Source organism: Carcharodon carcharias, chromosome 12 (genome assembly GCF_017639515.1).
Source record: "Carcharodon carcharias isolate sCarCar2 chromosome 12, sCarCar2.pri, whole genome shotgun sequence".
NCBI lineage: Eukaryota > Metazoa > Chordata > Chondrichthyes > Lamniformes > Lamnidae > Carcharodon > Carcharodon carcharias.
In genome coordinates this window covers 86852269-86871685 of record NC_054478.1, presented here as the reverse complement: position 1 = coordinate 86871685, position 19417 = coordinate 86852269, and the positions used below count along the sequence as shown (strand labels likewise).

The window sequence follows — 19417 nt, the reverse complement described above, 5'->3', positions numbered from 1 at the left end:
AAAATTTCCCATTAATGTTCCTTGACATGTCCCAGCGACATGTTTTATAATATGTTCTTTTCTGTCTTTAGCTTTTAAAAACTTTAACTAATCTCCCTGAGGAACCTCTGTGCCTTGGGGAGATTTCTGCGTTCTTTCACCTGCATGCGCAAAGGAGCACAGGTCCTGACTCAGGGGATCCCCCCTGTCCACACAGGGAGCGCTCAGTGCTTCCGGACGAGCATCATGCTGGGTGGGCCTTAATTGCCCGCTCATGTAAAATGGCGGTGCGCACCCAATCGGGGGCACCAATCGGGTTCATGCTCGCTCCTGCCCGCCCCTGCACAACCCTCCCGACAGGGGAAAATTCAGCCCCAAGATATCTGCACTAGTCTAATTCTGGCCTCTTGAGCATCACTTATTTTTACTGCTCCACCATTGATGGCCATGATGAAGAGTCTGATGAAGAGTCATATGGACTCGAAACGTTAACTGTATTCCTCTCCGCAGATGCTGTCAGACCTGCTGAGTTTTTCCAGCTATTTTTGTTTTTGTTTCAGATTTCCAGCATCCGCAGTATTTTGCTTTTATATTGATGGGCATGCTTTCATCTGTTAAGCTCACCTCTGGAATTCCATCCTTGCACCTCACTGCCTCTTTCCTCCTTTAAGACGCTCCTTAAAATCCACCTCTTTGACGAAGCTTTTGGTGATTTACACTAATATCTCCTTATGTGTCTCTGTGTTGTATTTTGTTTTATAATGCACCAGTGAGGTGCCTGGTACTTTTTATTACATCGAAGGCTCTATGTAAATAAATGTTGTTGTTATAGTAATTTTTATTTTCAATTACAATTTAGTGTGTTTCATTTCAGCTTGAGGAGTTGAGGAAGGCCGGAGAACTGGAATATCCAGAACTGTTAAGAATGTCAGACAGTAGCAGTCAAGCAAAGATACAACTAAGTCACCATAAAGAAAAGCAGACACACGTGCACCATTTGTATAAACTGTCCCTCACGTTAGCAATGGATATCATCACCATAACACAGCAGTCCGTAAGTTAAATTTGGATTGTACTGGAATCTTTACATTTTCACAAATTGCTGAATTTGCTTAATTCTAGCTTGTTTAACCTCTGATAACTTTCTTTTGGGTAGAAATTCATTGAGGGTTCAGTGGACTCCCTTCAGCAGAAACTTGAAATTCTCGAGAGTGAGAACATCCAGTGGAGTGCAAAGGCAGATCAGCATGAAGAAAAACTGGAGACAAATTTGCATTACTGTACCATGAAAGAAGAAATAAATGAGGTTAGTAGAAAAAAAATCAAGAAATTTTTGAAAAAAAGCATCAATTGATTTAAAACATTATTGCGATGGACAAGGAGAGTTGGTAGATTACCAAACCTCGTGAATTTTCTCCTCCATTTCAATCTGTAAACTTCCCTTATTAAAATTAATCACCTTTGACTGCCTTTCTTTTTCATATCTTTGATACTTTGAATTGTCATGCCCGCCAGGTAATGACTGTTCTCAGAATTATATATGGAGCGATGAGAAAGGTAATTGGGAGTACTGTTTACAGAATTATATTAAAAAGGACTGCTTTACCAGTACAAATGTGAGAAATTATTTTTTCTTGTGCCCATTTCCTGGGTGGAAAACAGGAGCGAAAGGAATAATTTCTCGGCTCAACACCCCATGTTTGAATTGTGCCTGGAGTGCAGATGCTGACATCCAGGTATCCTTTGTGGCCACTTGAAGCTGATGTAGGCCTCTTGGATATGTTAATGAGAGACTTCATACCTGATTAAGCACCTTCCCTAGAAATTTGTTCATGCTAAAACACTCAGCGCTTTGGTTTCTGGTGAGGCTTATCCATAGTCCTTATAGGGACTGCTAAGTGCTGTCACCAAAAAGGTAAATATATTTTTTGGAAGTTACTACTATAGAGAAACAAGAGGAAGCATTCCACAGCACTGTTGTGGCCCATTGACAGCCTGTACTCACAGTTTTCTTGTTCTCTTCCCTCCCACCCCCTCCACACACTTACCCTCAATTTTTAGGACCTACCAAATTGCTCCTCTTCAAATTGGTAAGCTGCCTCTGGTATAATTGCTACCTGCTTTACCTCTGGCCCACACTCTGAACATGGTACATTTTCCATTCCTGAAAATGGATCTAGACAAATTTCTAAGCCAAAATCTCTGTTTTGGTGCAATTTGTGTCAATGGGTTTTTCAGTCTTATAAATAGTACTTTAGGAATAGAGTTATTTAGGAATAGAGTCATCGTTTCCCAATCCACGTAGTGATCTCACTGTCTTGCATTGGTCCTGCTGGCTACACATAATGTGATATTAATCTCCCTTCAACTGTGAACAGCATATGTGAGGCTAATGATCCTTTTAAATCTTCAATGCAGTTCTTACCAATAATACAATGAACAATGTAAACTTCCGTTAAAAATTTCCAATTTACTACCATGTGGTTAATTGAAAAGAGAATGACAGCGCAGTAAGACCAGTGAGAACACAGGCCATGAAAGCTTAGCAGGAAAACATTGGGAGACAGGCAAGCTGAGTGCTCTTATGAAAAAAAAAGGATGAGAGATTCCTTAACTATCTGGGAAAGTTTCCCATTACAGCAACATATAGGAAGCTTCAGTAACTTGTGCATTCTCAGGCTAAAGTTAACTGCTTTGGGAGGAGAAGCCTACCTGTCCCAGCAAGCATTGCAATGAAATGCAGAAGAAACTTGGAAGATTTGATTCAGCACCAAAGACCACATACAGATTAATTAAAATGCTTAAAGAAATAAATATATATTTTTTTATTTATAAAATAACCTTCCCACATTACATAAAAAATGAAAGAATTCCCCGTACAATGAATTCACTTGAAGGGTAGTCACTGTTGTTATGGAGGCAAATGCAGCATCTAATTTCATGTCTCGTAAAGTCTCATAAACAATCATGAGCAGAATGACCCGTTAGTCTTTCATTAGTGGTGATGTTGGAGGGAAGAATGCCCTACTCTATTTGGAATACCCTATGGGATCACTAGTGTCTACTTGACCCATTGAAATAGGTAGATAAGGGCCAGGGTTAGATGAAATTGGTCTTTAAAGCTTTGAAAGGAGGAAGGATCACATATGCTTAGTCCCAGTTAAGCAATGTCTTGATTTTAAAATGCTCACCCATGTTTTCAAATCCCTCTAGGGCTTTGTCCATCCCTATCTTTGTAATCTTCTCTAACCCACAACCCTCTGAGATATCAGCACTCCTTTAATTAAGGCTTCTTGTGCATTCACAGTCATAATTGATCTACCATTAGTGGCTGTGCTCTCATTTATCTAGCCCCAAGTTCCGGAATTCCCTCCCTACAGCTCTCCGGCTCTCTAACTCACTTTTCTCTTTTAAGACACTTATTAATACCTACCTCTTTAACAAAGCTTTTTGATCATTTGCCCTAATATCTCTTTATGTGGCACAATGTCATATTTTGTTTTATAGTGCTTGTGTGAAGCACCCTTGGAAATTTCATTATGTTAAAGGCGCTACATAAATAAATTCTTGTTATTGTTGTTGTTTAGACTTCCAAGTAGAGGGGGGATTTATTTAAGAAGTGGTAGGAGCCAAGACTGAGGGAATTGTAGATTCTTTCTGGACACAGGAAACAGAGAGTTGAGATAAATGGGTCATTTTTAGGTTGGCAAATTGTAACCAGTAGAGTGCTGCAGGGATCAATGCTGAGGCTTCAACTATTTACAATCCATATTAATGAGTTGGATAAAAGGATAGAATGTATTATAGCCAAATTTGCTGGTTATACAAAGATAATAGGAAAGCAAGTTGTGAGGAGGACACAAAGGCCTGGATTTTTATCCTTGAGGCAGGTAGGAGGAAAATTCCCTGCCTGGACTGTCAGCCTCAGGAGAAAGTGTCCTCCAAGGCGGAATCTCCATTGCTGGGTGACCGGGTACGAACTGGAGTCAGGCCAACCTACCCGGGAAGAAGTGTGGAGGGAGCCACAGGGGCAGCCGTTGCAGAGGTGGGCTGTTTAAAAAATCTACCTTGGTACCATGGGACTTTATCCCAGTAAAAAAACACAAAGGCCCTTCAGACTTCACCCCTCATATCCCCTTCATCCTCCAAACACTCCCCATGCCCCATCCATGCCACCTCATGTACCTCTATGTACCACTCTCCTATGACCCCTATGCCAAGCTCTGCCCTCCCACCCACCCCTATGTCCCCTCATGCCCCCTATGCCAAGCTCTCCCTTTGCACCCTTTTCCTCAGGCCTCTCATGATCCCTATATCCTTTCCACTCACCCCCTCAAGTCTCTTATTCCCCCTGTACCAGTCTCTGCCCTTCTCACCCCCTCAGGCCCCTCATGTCCCTATGCCAAGCTCTGGCACTATCATGCCCATTGACCCACTGTATATTTTATAGAAATAATGTCCATCATAGTATATAGTGGGATCTGTCAAAAAAAAAAGCTTTGAAAAAATGTATTCCATTGACAAATTTCTCCTATGAGAAAAAGCCTGGACAGCAAGCTAATAAAATCATCCAGGCTGTTTGAAGTTTCAAAAACCATAAACCACAAACACTTGAAACCATTTGAGTTAATTAAAGAAACATTGTGAAATTGACTGCAGAAATCAGGGAACCTGACCTGTACATAGGAGGCTTGGCTTAGAGCCCAGACAGCTCTGAGATTCTCAGATTATGAGAATACCTGCTCCCCAGAGGAAACATTATTTGATTGACAGCTCAGCTCTCTGACCTCAGCAGTCAATATCACAATGTTTGTTGACATAACTTAAGTAATTTCAAGTGATTCAAGTGAAAGGGCCTGGATGAGTGACACTTTTATTAGCTTGTGTCCCAACAGTTTTTTCAGAGGAGAAATTTGTCAATGGGTTACATTTTTTCAAAACTATTTTTTGACAGATCCCACTATGCGCTATGGTATATATTGTTTCTATAAAGTGTACAGTGAGTCAATGGGCATGGAAGTACCAGAGCTTGGCATAGGGGGCACAAGTTGCCTGAGGCAAGTAGAAGGACAGTGCTTGTCCAAGGGGCATGAGGAGCCTAAGAGGGTGGGTGGAATGGCAGAGTTTGGCATAGGGGGCATGAGGAGACATAGGGAGTGGGTGGAAGGGCAGAGCTTGACATTTGGGGCATGAAGGGATAGATGTGTGGAGGGCATAGCTTAGCATGGGGGGCATGAGGGGGACCTTTTGAACTTATCTTTTGAAAAGTCCCCTCCTGCACACTCACATTCACAACTCCTCAAAGGGGCCTTAGACCACGATTCTTTAAAAATTTGCCCAACTCCATGAAAATTGCAGAGGGTTCGGACATGCTTATCTCCGCAGTGGAGCCTGACCAGGTCGGGAGTGTGGAATCCGGCTTCTGACAGGAAACAACCAGCACCCTTTAAGTGCACTCCAGAAAATTAAACAGCCCAGAAATGGGGTCAGGAATCTGGGAATCAGGACCTGCCCAATCATTTTTAAAGGGCCTCCGAGTCAACCTGACTTGGTGAAAATCCAGGCCAAAGAGTCTGAAAATGATTTAGATAGGTTAAGTGAGTGGGCTAAAATTTGGCAGATGGAGTATAATGTGGGAAAATGAGAGGCTGTCAGTGGGAAGAATAGAAAAGCAAAATATTATTTAAATGAAGAGAATGTTGCTGTACAGAGGGATCTGAGTGTTCTAGGATGTGAATCACAAAAAGTGAGCATGCAGGTTCAGCAGGTAATTAGGCAGACAAATGGAATGTTGGCCTTTCTTGCAAGGGGGATGAAGTATAAAAATAGGGAAGTCTTGCTACAACAGTACAGGGTGTTGGTGAGACCATAGCTAAAGTACCTATGTACAGTTTTGGTCTCCTTACCTAACAAGGGATATACTTGCATTGGAGGCAGTTCAGAGAAGGTTCACTAGATTGATTCCAGGGCTGAAGGGAGTTGTCTTCTGAGGAAAGGATGAACAGGTTGGGTCTATACCCATTGGAGTTTAGAAGAAAAGAGTTGATCTTATTGAAAATATAAGATTCTGAGTTGTCTTGACAGGTTAGATGCTGAGAGTATGTTTACCCTTGTGTGGAAATGTAGAACTAGGCAGCACAGTCTCACAATAAGGGGTCTCCCATTTCAGATGGTGATGAAGAGGAATTTCTTCTCTCAGAGGATGATTCATCTTTGGCATTCTCTATCCCAGAGAACAGCAGAGGCTGAGTCATTGGGTGGAATTTTTCATGGTTTCGTGGTGGGCGGGAGTGGAAAATTCAATGGGAGACCAAAAGTCAGAATCTCGCCAACGGGAAAAAAGTCGGAATTTTCCCATCATGGAGGGCTAAGTGCAGGTTGAATTTCCCGCTGACCCATGATGGGAAACCCATCTGCATGTATTGGCATGTCATGAATGCTCATTAAAAACACAACTCACCAGAATCACAGTGGATGTCTCAGGTGTTGAGCTGGGCTGCTCACAGTGGGTGTCTCGGGTGTTGAGCTGGGCTGCTCACAGTGGGTGTTTCAGGTGTTGAGCTGGGCTGCTCACAGTGGGTGTCTTGGGTGTTGAGCTGGACTGCTCACAGTGGGTGTCTCGGGTATTGAGCTGGACTACTCACAGTGGGTGTCTCAGGTGTTGAGCTGGGCTGCTCACAGTGGGTGTCTTGTGTGTTGAGCTGGGCTGCTCACAGTGGGTGTCTCGGGTGTTGAGCTGGGCTGCTCACAGTGGGTGTCTTGTGTGTTGAGCTGGGCTGCTCACAGTGGGTGTCCTGGGTGTTGAGCTGGGCTCCTCACAGTGGGTGTCTTGTGTGTTGAGCTGGGCTGCTCAAAGTGGGTGTCTCGGGTGTTGAGCTGGGTTGCTCAAAGTGGGTGTCTCGGGTGTTGAGCTGGGCTGCTCACAGTGGGTGTCTCGGGTGTTGAGCTGGGCTGCTCACAGTGGGTGTCTTGTGTGTTGAGCTGGGTTGCTCAAAGTGGGTGTCTCGGGTGTTGAGCTGGGCTGCTCACAGTGGGTGTCCTGGGTGTTGAGCTGGGCTGCTCACAGTGGGTGTCTTGGGTGTTGAGCTGGGCTGCTCACCGTGGGTGTCTCGGGTGTTGAGCTGGGCTGCTCACAGTGGGTGTCCTGGGTGTTGAGCTGGGCTGCTCACAGTGGGTGTCCTGGGTGTTGAGCTGGGCTGCTCACAGTGGGTGTCCTGGGTGTTGAGCTGGGTTGCTCATGGTGGGTGCCAGGCTACTCCAGGATGACAGCATTGTGTGCTGTGGACCTCAGGCAGGGCTGCACTCTAAAACAGATATCAGCAACTGAGGTGAGGGAGGGTAAACGGACGATGGAGACCTGAGGGTGAAAGGGGTATGATGGGGTTGGAGGAAGGTGTCAGAGAAGAAGGGGGTAGGGCATTATGATGGCAGGCAGAGGGATGGGGAGGCTGGAGCCCAACAAGCAACACTGGAACGCAGACACAGAAGGTGGGTGGTTGGAATTTGGATTGAAGGAATGTGAGGGATGCATGCAGGCTCTGGAGTAGGAAAGGAGGAGGTTAGTGTGGCACGTGAGGGAAAGGTTGCACATAGACTCATGAGTGGTGTCGTGAGGGGAAGGTTTGTACAAGAGTGACAGGTTGCACAGAGACTCATGGAGGGTGAATGGTCTTGTGGCCAATCCTGAAGGAACTGGAGAGCTGAGTGAAAGACAGTCATTGTCCCTGGACTGGGGCAAAGAGGTCTAGTTGAGAGATTAAAGGCAGTCCTGGGGCTCTGTGGACCACTTAGTCGGGGTGAGATCATCTTCCCACTCCAGGCCTGTGTGCTCAATGGGGATCAGGCACAGCTTGGGATGCAGGGCTTGGTCATAGTCTCACAGTCGGTGGTGATGGAGGTGTCTGGCTCATTTCTGGGCTGCAGATGGGATGGTCATAGTCAGGGGAGGTATCTGCAGTCTGTAAATGGGGTAAACGTAATAAAGAGAGGACACTCGAAACTCTCCTGGGGGTGTGGGAATGGGCACCTACGTATCTCACCATGCACACAGCCTCAAGGTGGGGAGGGGTGAGGCCCACAAGGGGCATGGGGGCATCAACAGTAATGGTTTTAGCGGGGAGGGCAGGAATGTCACCACAATGGCAATGGGATCCTGGGTTACTGGGGAAGGGTGGAGAATCATCGGAGGGAGTTCTACCCACACATCATGAGGTTTAAGGAAGATCAGGGGGAACTGGCTACTGATAGGTGGAGGGTCGAAGCTGGTCCCGAAGTAAAAATGCAGCAGCACCATCCTGAGGCCTAAAAGTTATGACGCAGTTTAAAATCAAAACTGGAAAAGAATCTGCATGGGAGGAGTCTGAGGTAGTCTGGGAGGAGCCCACAGCTGGACTCGGGGGCCCTAGCATGAGACACCCTCACACTGCTTAGAGTAACAACATTGGAATAAACTCTGAGCTGATAGAACTCAGGAAGAGTTTATTGGGAGCACTGACGTTTGGAGCACTTTAACTTGAGAGTGCAGGACTCATTGAGGTCACAATGAAGTGGATCAATGAGAGCATTAACAGAGAGGAGTGTGAGAACGGAAGATGCAGCCAATCATGAAGGGAACACAACTGATGGATATGAGAAAGATGATCAATGAAAGCCTGTAAGGTGCTTTCACCAATTGGCATGGCCAATGGGCCAAAGGGCATCTAGTCATTCCAAAAATGCAAGTTAGGCATAATCAGTATATCAGAGCAGACATAGCAGGAGTGCCATTGGCAAGGTTGATCATATCGTGGATGTGCTGAAGCCTTTTCCAGCCTTTCAGGTGTTAAGATGTCAGGTATCTGGTGTGTCATCTTGGTTACCTAGGTCTGTGAGGTAGCACCTCAGCTGGAATGCTGGATCAGGGAAAAGCAAGAGGCGCAGAAGCAGCTCCAGGGCATGACCATGGCTTTCTAGTTGCGAATAGGAGGTCGACTATATTTGCCTATCATGCACCCCAAATGAGGAAGAGAAGAAGGGCCCGGCACTGCCTAGCACAACTTCAAGGGGAGACCAGGCCTGAGGGACATGGTCCAGGGACCCCCAACAACACCCGGAGGATGAGGAAGTCAGGCCCATCCTGCAGAGGTGACTCACACAACCAAGGGTATACTGAGGACGCCTTTCCTACCTGGAGATGAGTGAGAGGCAATGCTGCACGCAACTATGCTTGTTAAGAGATGTGGTGGCTCATATCTGCCACATTCGACAGGAGGATCTAATGCCGTTTGGACTAGAAGGACATCCACTGCCAATGCCCCTGAAAGTCACTGCCGCACTCAGTTTTTATGCCAGCGGGTCATTCCAGGGATCCACATGTGACCTATGCAGCATTTCTAAGCCCTCAACACATAAATGTTTCACGGAGGTGATGGATGCCCTTTACAGTAAGACTCATAATTATGTGACGCTCATACTGGATGAAGCCAGGCAGGCTGCTAGATTCCCGGGCTTTGTGGCCATCTCAGGCTTTCCTAGAGGAATGGTGCAATCGATTGCATTCCTGTGGCTATGCGAGCTCCATGGCAGCAGCCCCTGATGTTCATTAACAGGAAAGGATTCCACTCCATAAATGTTCATTTGTTGTGCGATCATCAGAAGCACATAATGCACACCTGTGCCACTTACCCTGGTAGTTCCCAAGACTCCCAAGTCCTGAATCACTCCCAGGAGCCTCAGATATTTTAAAAGCTGCAGCGCTTACAGGGCTGGTGCTGGGTGATAAGGGGCACCTGCTGAAAAGATGTCTCCTGACACCCAAACGTGATCCTCAAAGTGCCTCAGAGGAGAGATACAACGCCACACATAACTAGACACGATCCACCATTGAGCAGACAATTGGCATCCTGAAGATACGCTTCTGATGCTTGAACCGCTCAGGTGCCGCTCTGCAGTACTCTCCATAGAGGGTTCCCGCATAATAGTGTTGCACCCTACACAACCTGGCACTTTAAAAGGGAGGTGACTTGCCAGAGGGAGACATGGAAGAAGCTGAGAACTCCTCAGATGATGAAGACCTGCAAGGGCATGAAGCTGAGCAAGAAGATGACGGTGAGCTTCTACGAGAGGATGCCATTGAAGGGGCTCGATGGAGAAGATGTGCCCGTGAGACACTGATTGCCACACCATTCCAGGAGGAGTAAGGTGCAGGCAAGGGGACCCAAGTGTATTTCTCCTGTTCCTTCATTGCATGCCAGCGATCTGAAAGGCGTTCACAACCACTCACACTGAGAGCAAGGTCAGCATTCGGCCTTGGATCTCCAACTCTCAGGTTTCACCAGGCCCTAATCTTTGAGAAGGTGAGCAGCCAAAGCTGCAGTTATCCACTCTGGGAAGTGAAAGGTAGCACGCCAATGCAAACCCTGTGTCATCTGGACTTGATGCAGTCATGGCCTCCTGAAGGAGACACTTCTTGCAGCCACAGAGATGCGCACATGGCTGGAGAGACCATCATGGCTGCAGGTCTTGTGCTTTGGCACAAACAGTAAAGACAGCCATTTGATGATGAGTCAATATTAAGGGTAACTCTTCAAGGCACGCATATCTCCATGTGTCATGTAAGGAATAAAAGTTCAAAACGCAATTTGCAATCACTTTCAATGAAGAGTTTGACACATCTCCTTGAAATTAAACATTGGGTGAGTAACTTAAATGAGTCAGCTGGAGTTCACATGAATATGAGGCTCACAAAGGGAGATGATCAAGGTGTGGGAGCTTAGGTCAACCTTGCAATAAGAGGGCACATAGCTGCATATGACACATTTAAATAATGAGACCATTGTCAAGAACAACAAATGTACGTCCAAAGGTACATGGTATAAACAGTGAGTGAACACCTGTGAGTCAGAAGTGATATCAATGTTTCTTAATCTTTCTAACCTTACCCCTATGTTTTGGTGCATCCCTGACATCTACTGCAGAGATAGAGGAAGCCTGCTGAATGCTACACCCTGTTTTCTTTGATGACTTTGGTGGGCATCCTCTGGAGGCCTGAGACCTGGAGGGCCACACCCCACTTTGGGTTTCGTGCTGTGGGGCATGTGCACCCTCCTTGTACTGTGCAACTGGAGCTGAGGGGGTCACGGGCAGAGGGGTTTAAGAATGGTTGCAGAAGCTCAGAGTCATCTGAGTGGCTGGTCCCAGCGTGTCCAGCTGCTCCTCCCAGGGCCCTGCCTGACTCCTTGAGGAGAAGGGGCACCTGGATGGAGGTCAAGGTGCCCCGTCCCCCTCTAGCCCAGCCACTGATGGATCCCACCAATGCCTATAGCGATGGAGCGCAGGTCTGAGCGCAAATCCAGCAGAATCTGCTGGACCAAGGTCTCCAAGGCAGCTGCTACCATTCCCATGGAGACCTCGAGGCGCTCGTATGTCAGAGCCACAAAATAAGACAGAACGCAGACGGACTCTTCCATCCTTCGCTCTCGTCTGTTGACTACCTCTCGAAGCTCTACCTGATGTTCCACAGCCTGCCTTTGAACTCCAACATGTTAGCAATTGCCGTTTCCAGAAACTCATCATCTGACCCAGACTCAGCGGGTGGCTGTTTTCCAGCAGTCCTCCGAGTACCAGAGACCTGGGATGTCACTGCCTCCAATTGCTGCAGAGATGTGTCAGTGAGGTGCCCCCCTGGATGTGACCCCGAGCCTAATCTAGATCTATAAGCCACCCGGGTGTGTGTCTCTGCGCTGGTGGAAGGTGCAGGTGAGCGCGGTTGTGGGTCCTCTTCAAATGGATCCTCAGCATCCTCCTCTGAGGTGGCCTGGGGGCTTGGGCTTATGCTGCCTGTGCTGGTCTGTCTGGACCTGTAAAAGAGAGAAGGTAGATTTAGTTCATGAACAGACTGAATGCAACATTGCATGACTCTCACTGTGAATGTCAGAATGTGATCAACTCATGGAGGGCTCATCCATACTGGTTTGCTGGGAGAGGCTGATCTCACCTTCACCACAGGAGTGATCTCTGTCCTCCCCACCAATTCAGCAGCGTCCTCCTTAAATTTGGATATTCCCTGTCACTCCTCTGGTCTGGGATCTCTCCCTGCTGTTGTGGGCAAGCTTGGCCTGCATGAAGACAAAGGGATAGAACGTTGATGAGAAAGAATGGAGCAGAGGTTGGAAAGCAAGCCTGCCTGCTGTGTGTGCTCAGCCCTCTCCAGTAAGGGCTGAAGATGCTATTTGTGCAGCATGATAGATGAGATGCTGGTGAATAGACTTTCAATGCTGATTTCTCCCTCGCTAATATTGTGTGAGATCCCTGAGCTGTATGATGCTTTGAGTGTATAATGCCATGATGAGAGAGTGAGTTTGGAGTGAGCTGAAGAATGACTTACCCTGTCGGAGCGGATTAGATCATTCAGCCACTTCCTGCACTGGATGGCATTTCTCTGGCAGTTGCCCGCAGAGCTGACCTCCTTCACAACCACCTCCCAGGCCGGTGAGGTGAGGTTAGTGGACTTCCTGGATCCATCCCTGGGGCAAAGAACCTCCCGGTGCTGGCAGACACCTCTTATTGAAGCCTCCAGGGAGCCATGGCTAAACCTTGGCAAACTCTTTATCTTTTCCTTGGGCTGCAGAGAGCAATGTGTGTGCCTGGGAAGGGGGGGAGGGGCCTTTAAATATGGCACCAGGAACTTTGACCCCATGAGGTGATGGTGGGTGGACAAATCTGTGTCCACCTCATCATGTGATTCAGTGAGCAGCTCGTCTATGCATAATTAATGAAGTTTCAAGTGGAAGATTGGACATGAGAACCTGACCCGCCAATCAGTGGGAAATTCGTCGCTAATCCTCCCCACCACCGCACTTAGTCTCCAGAATGGAAAATCCCACCCATTGAATATACTCAAGGCTGAATTAGACAGATTTTTGATTGATAAGAGAGTTAAGGGTTATGGGGGACAGACAGGAAAGTGGAGTTAAGACCACGATCAGATCAGCCATGATCTTATTTAATGGTGGAGTAGGCTGGAAAGGCTGAATGGTTTACTCCTGCTCCTATTTCTGATGTTGTTATGGATGAATGAACAAAGATGAGTTAAATGGCCTTTCTCATAAAGAAGCCTGAACCAGGCCAAGCAGATCAATATTTAATCTGCTCCAAGCATAAAGCATTGTTCTGAAGGAGAGTCACATTGGACTCAAAATGTTAACTCTGTTTCCCTTTTCACAGATGCTGCTAGACCTTTGGAGTTTTTCCAGCATTTTCTGTTTTTATTTCAGCTTTCCCACGTTGGCAGTAATTTGCTTGATAAAACATTGTTAAATTATTCATGTTTTGATTGCTTAGCACTCTGAATATTGTCATTCCAAAATATCTCGAGTTTTCTTTCAAATGCTATCATTTGTTGCCACAAAAAAAGCAAAAATAAATTGTTATATTTTAGAATCAGGCACTGTACGAATGATTAAATGGGATCAAGTTAAGATGATCTTTTAAAAAAAAGTGATATTTTAATTAGTAGTCTACAGTCATGTAGTTAAAGATTTATCGGCATTCAACTTGAGTATTTTTGACTGCTTTACGGGTATTATAATGGATATTTTACAGAGATTACTGTGTTAGTTTTAATTATACTCTGGAATTGTTCGGAATTTAATGCAACCAGGAAATGTTATCAAGGAACAAGTAGAAATGTAGCACAAAGTAACAATGAGCCCAGCCCCCTCAGTCCCTAGTACAAGATGAATATTAAAAGAAGAGTGGGAGAACATGTTGCAATGCCAATTTGTTAATGCCAAGTAGACTATAATCTCGGCAACAGCAATTAACAAATTATTAGATTTGTAGAATAAGTGTTACTGTAACTATCATCACTTTCAACTTGACTTGTCTTTTAACCATTGTAAAATTTGTATTACGTTGGACCACCACGCACGCTTTTACATTTCTTACAGTCTAAGGGGTGACTTACATACCTAACCAATTTATGGATGTTTTCAACCTGCATGATAGCCTGAAAAATATCTCAGCAACTTATGTACAGATGTGATTATAATCAAAGCTTTACCACTGATTCTTAAAGTGACCAGTTACATCATCCAACTTCACCCCTGCCTCAGTTCATCTGCTGCTGAAACCTTGCCTTTGTTATCTCGAGACGTAACTATTCCAACGCACTCCTGGCTGGTCTCCCACATTCCACCCTTCATAAACTTGAGATCATCCAAGAATCTGCTGCCTGTGTCTTAGCTCACATTCCTCTATCACCCCTGCACTTGCTGACCCATATTTGCTCCTAGTCGAGTAACGACTTGACTTTAAAATTGTCACCCTTTTTCTTGATTCCTCCATAGTCTCGCCCCTCCCTTTCTCTGGAACCTCCTCCAACCCCACAACCCTCAGAGACATCTGCACTCCTCTAATTCTGGACTCTTGTGCATCCTCAATTTTAATTGGTGCATTATTGGTGGCCGTGCCTTCAGCTGTCTAAGCCCCAAGCTCTGAAATTCCCTCCCTACACCTCTCTGCCTCTCTACCTCACTTTAATCCTTTAAGATATTTCTTAAAATGCGCCAGCAAGTTTTTGCTCATCTAACCTAATATCTTTCCATGGCTTGGTTATACTCTATAATGCTCCTCTTGGGATGTTTCATTATGCTCAAGTTGCTATATAAATATAAGCAGTTGTTGACCAGCAAATACAGCAGAGCAATTATTTTCCATAGTAGTTTATCAGGCAAAAGGTTCTTTCAGTGCATACAGGGTTTATCCCTCAAAATATTAAAGACTTGGTAGCTATTATACAGCCAACCATTCAAGGGTTTGCCTTTGACAACATGTTAATATTTTGCCTAACACCTTCCACATCTGAATAAACAATCAGCACAGTGAGTAGGGCTGCTCAGAATGGTCAGCAGCTGGTGCATCTAATCTTTCACACCCAGCTGAAAACATACAGCTATCAGTTAGAAACTCTGTACATGTTAACTAAGGCAACATGTCATGGGGGTGGTAGGGGAAAGAGAAAGCTTCAGCGGGGATTGTGCAGTGGGCGAGCTGGTACAGAGCAGGAGGGTGGGAAGGGCCATGTTGGGGTGCGAATGGGGGGGGGGGGGCGGGGACTTGAGCAGGCGCAGAAGGGGAATGGGGGTTGCAGAAGTGTGAAGGGGCATGGAGGGTGCAGAGGGGAAAGGGGTTCAGAGGGAGGGGCTGGTGCAAGTGAGGGTGTGAAGGACAAAGGCTCAGCGTGCACGGAAGGCTTCTCGCACATGGTTCACAAGGGCCCTGTCAAAGGGGGACATAGGGTGTCGCATTCAGACTTAAGGATAATCGCAAATAAGCCACATTAGATATGATTGAAGAGCAAGTGAACTATATTTACAAAGGTGTGATATTTGTAACAATCATAATGTACCCGCGCAACCGTTTATGAATTCCAAACTTCTTAGTTTCTCCCCCCACCCCAATATCCACAGCAGGGATGGAGACAGCTGACCAATTGGCCCTGTTGCCTTGGATGACCTTGGTAGCCATCCCCGGCTTATTTTGGCTGTCCTGCTCTGGAACAACTGCTCCCTCTGCGGTCAAAGAATGAGGCTGAAGGGGGTCACAGGTAAGGGAGATTCTGAAGGGTGAGTCCGGAGTGGAGGTCCCAGGGGTGTCCAACTGCCAGCCCCTGCCTAACTCCTTGAGGGGAAGGAGCACCTCCTTGAGGTGCCCCATCCCCCTCTCGCTTAGCCACTGCAGAAGGTCACCCACGGCTGCCGCGATGGAGTGCAGGTCTACGCGCACCTCTGGCAGAATCTGCTGGACCAGGTTCTCCATGGAGATCTCCATGCGTGAACAGGTTGTCACCACTTCATCAGCCAGCAGGCAGACAGTCTCCTCTGCCTCGCATGCCGCCCTGTTGAGGGACTTCAATGTCTCTGCCTGATTTCCCCTGTCTCTTGCTGCCTCTCAGCATCACCTGGAAGACCAATTCCAGTGGCCCGTCATCAGGCACGAACTTCGCAGATGTTCCCTAGCACTCCTGCACATGCCGGTGAGCTGGGCTGACTCTGCCCCATCCTGCTGCAGACACAAGTCCGTGCAGTGACCACCAGAATATGAGACCCTTCCTAAACTAGAACTAATACCCATCAAGGTGTGTGTCTCTAGGATGGTGGAAGGTGCAGGAATCAGCTGTGATGTTCGTACAGATGCACTTTCATCAGCGATGTACTCAACTCCTCTTCTGGCTTGTGTGTGTGCTGGACAGGGCTTCCTCGCTTTTGGGCCTTTCCCTCTTCCTGTTGGCTTGTGTAAGTGAGAGAGGAGAGAGCAAGTGCCTCCAACGTTGAGATACACTTGACCCTGAGGTTTCGATGACAATGCGTGGATCCTAACTGGATGGAGGCCAATCTCTCCATCTCTGATGGATCTGTCCCATTCCACCCCTGCCAGCTGGGCTGCCCACTCCTCAAAGTCGATCAGTTCTTCTAAGTGTGGCCGGCCCCCTCCCGTCTTCTCCCTCTCTCTTTTATTTTGGCTTAGCTTCTCCTGCACAAAGAGAGAAGATGGGCCTGAAAGCGATTGGGTTCCATGTATCTTTCCATGATTCCATTCTTACAAATAACCCACTGGATTGTGTGCCATGTGATTGATGCAGTGCAGGTTATTCAGAAGGGTCCTGGGCCAGCACCCTCCGGAGCAGTGAGCCCATACAGATTTTATGCTTAGAGAGGCATATCATTAGCAGTGCCTGCTGCTGTCCTCAACACCTGAGCCCCTTACTCCCTAATCCCAGACAGCATGTGGGGTCTCTGTGTGGAAGGGTGAGGGACCCCAGTGGCCTCTCCGACTGCAGAGTGGATGGACTGTTGTGGGGCTATGAGGCATCACCTTATCAAGTTGCCACTGAGGCCCATGTCTCCTGGACCGTTCATTGATGTGAGTGTGAGCTGCTGATGAGGTCATTGATCCCTTTTCGACATTGCAGTGCAGTCCTCTGATGGAGGCCCTGGGCACTGGCTGCCCTCGAGACTTGCTCCCATGCAGGTTTTGCCTCTCTGCTCAGCCTCTTCCTCCCATCCGGTGGATCAAGGACGTCCCTCCTGGCCTCCACTTGGTCAAGCAGGATGCCCAGAGAGGTGTCGCTGAACTTGGGCACTGGAGCTCCCTGTCCTCTTCTGGTCATCTCCTCAATCAGCAGGGTGGGCAAGTTGCTGTCTGGGCACCTTTTAAATACGGCGCCCAGATATGAGGGCGCCATCCAGCCTACCCTGCCACGAAAAATGTTGGGAAACTCCCAACTGCATCATTAATGAGGCTGAGGTTGCGTGATACCATGCGAATTTCCAGCGGACTCTGCTTCCTTCCCCGCCCCTGCCACAGGACTTAGTCCCGGAAGGAAAAATCCACCCCACCACTTTCAGAGCAACACTGAAATTGAACAAGCAAATGTAACTCATTGAACCTGTGACCAGGCAATTAAAACTGAACCAGTAAGAATAATACACATGCACACTGAGCTACACTCTATGTTTAACTGTATGGGCTCTTGTGAAATGTCATCAGGTCAACAAGCTCAGTGGCTGCATTAGGAGTAGTGTCATGGAATTTAAAAGTAGCAAGTGACTTTAGACCTATAAAAAGACACAGAGGAAAGGACACCCAAACAGTTGTTTCTCTTTGTCATGAGTCTGAATTATAATGGTATGATTCCCATGACAATAACTCAGTATTTCCAGAAGATTTACTCCAACATTGTCAGTTATTTGCTGGTTTTAAATGATAGGTTTGGCACAGGTTGGCCTACTGCCGAATCGATATGCATTACACACATTTTGTTCCCAAAAACAGATGCAACACATACCAACACTTACCAATTTCTACTCCAATGTGCTGACAAAGCATTCCCTATATGAGCAAAGATTTAAATGAACAATTAAAAAACATAGCTGGAAACTCCTAATCAGGGTGACCAACTTGGCAGAGAGAATAAGGGACACATCACTGGAGGAGCGATGAGGGGGAAAAGTCCTGGCGAGACCGGAAGAGCGACCAGAGAAGCCCGGACCCCCTAATCACCCTCATGCCTGCTTGGGCACCCCCATGCCCCTCACACCTGCTCGAGCAGCCTCCTCCCTCTCACACCTGACTAGAACCCTGCCTTCAACCTGCTTGTAACCACCCACCCCATCTTTCACATACAGCCCCCCCCACTAACCCCATCTCTACACCCCCCCCCCCCCCCCAAGATCCCACAGGCTTGCTGGATAACTCTGGACCTGTGCCGGGCCCAGCCCTCTGCGCTCATGCCCGGCTCAGAGTGCTGCCACCGCCGGCCTGGATTCCTCTTCCCCCCACCACTGCCACCAGACACCCACCAACCCTAACTCCCACCCCCAACCCCTGACTCCCCCAACTCCATCCACACACCTGCCAAAGTCAGACAACTCTAGAAAGGAGAGTGCTGGCTAGTGCCGCTTCTCCCTCGTTGCTGAGTGTCTGCACATGCGCACTGTGTTAGCTCTGGACTGCACGTGCAAAGCAGCACAGAGAGCAGGAGTAGACACTCTGAGCAGTCACCCTCTTGCTGCCCTCAGGAATCTGGGACTTCCTGAGAAGTCCGCGCCTGGGATGCAGGATGGGAAACCAAATTCCAGGCCAATCCCAGAAAATCCGGGACAGTTGGTCACCATGCTCCTAAAATATATTGCAATTACACAACCATCTTTATGCTTCAATAAACTGCTGATTTTCCTTATGGTGTGGTCATTAATAATCTCCAATAACAGTGCTGTTATGGCTGGTGTGACTTTCCACAACAGCTGACATTGGCACCCAGTGATATAGTGTGACAAATTTCTTTTGCTATGACCTAGTTACTGCATTTGTCTCCTAGGTTGAAAACAAGCTCTTAGTTCTTCCAACTCACCCCATGACTCTGTCAGCTTACATCAGGGGTTAGGCCAAGAAAGCCATAAAATTTCTTCTCCCTTAAACGCAACTAAAAGAATGAATATTTGCACTATCATAGAAAACTAAGATGACAATATCTATTATCACTACTCAATAATAATTAATTCATGTAATGACAAAGGCACTATCTTTGTACTCTTAACAATTAGGTACAATCCTTTTGTAATATTGTTACGATAAATGAAAACCAGCTCCTTTATGACTGGATGTTTCTAATGTATTTAATTATCATCACCCTGATTTTATCAGGAATATTTCTAACTAACTCTTTGAAGTTCAGTTTTAAAGTTGATATGATGGAATAAATAATAATTTTGTAAAAATATATTCCTTTAGTTAAAGGAATCCTATAAAGACCTCAAGAAGAAGTTTAACAACTTGAAATTTAGTTACCTGAAGAAAAATGAAAAATTCCGCAATCTGAAAGCTGTCAGAAATCAAGCCCAACAGGTTGAAATATATACTGAAAAATTTGAGGTAACACCATGAACCGATTTTTGAT

At 46.6% G+C, this 19417-nt stretch overlaps 1 protein-coding gene across 1 annotated transcript in view; it reads left to right on the top strand.

Annotated features, from left to right (window-relative positions):
• The window catches only part of ttn.1 (titin, tandem duplicate 1), a 685821-nt gene that overhangs the window by 180977 nt on the left and 485427 nt on the right, over positions 1–19417 (top strand). The window contains exons 16-18 of the mRNA XM_041201521.1: positions 854–1033; positions 1136–1285; positions 19252–19392. Of these exons, the coding sequence (XP_041057455.1) occupies positions 854–1033; positions 1136–1285; positions 19252–19392 (471 nt within the window). The remainder of the gene's footprint in view (positions 1–853; positions 1034–1135; positions 1286–19251; positions 19393–19417) is intronic.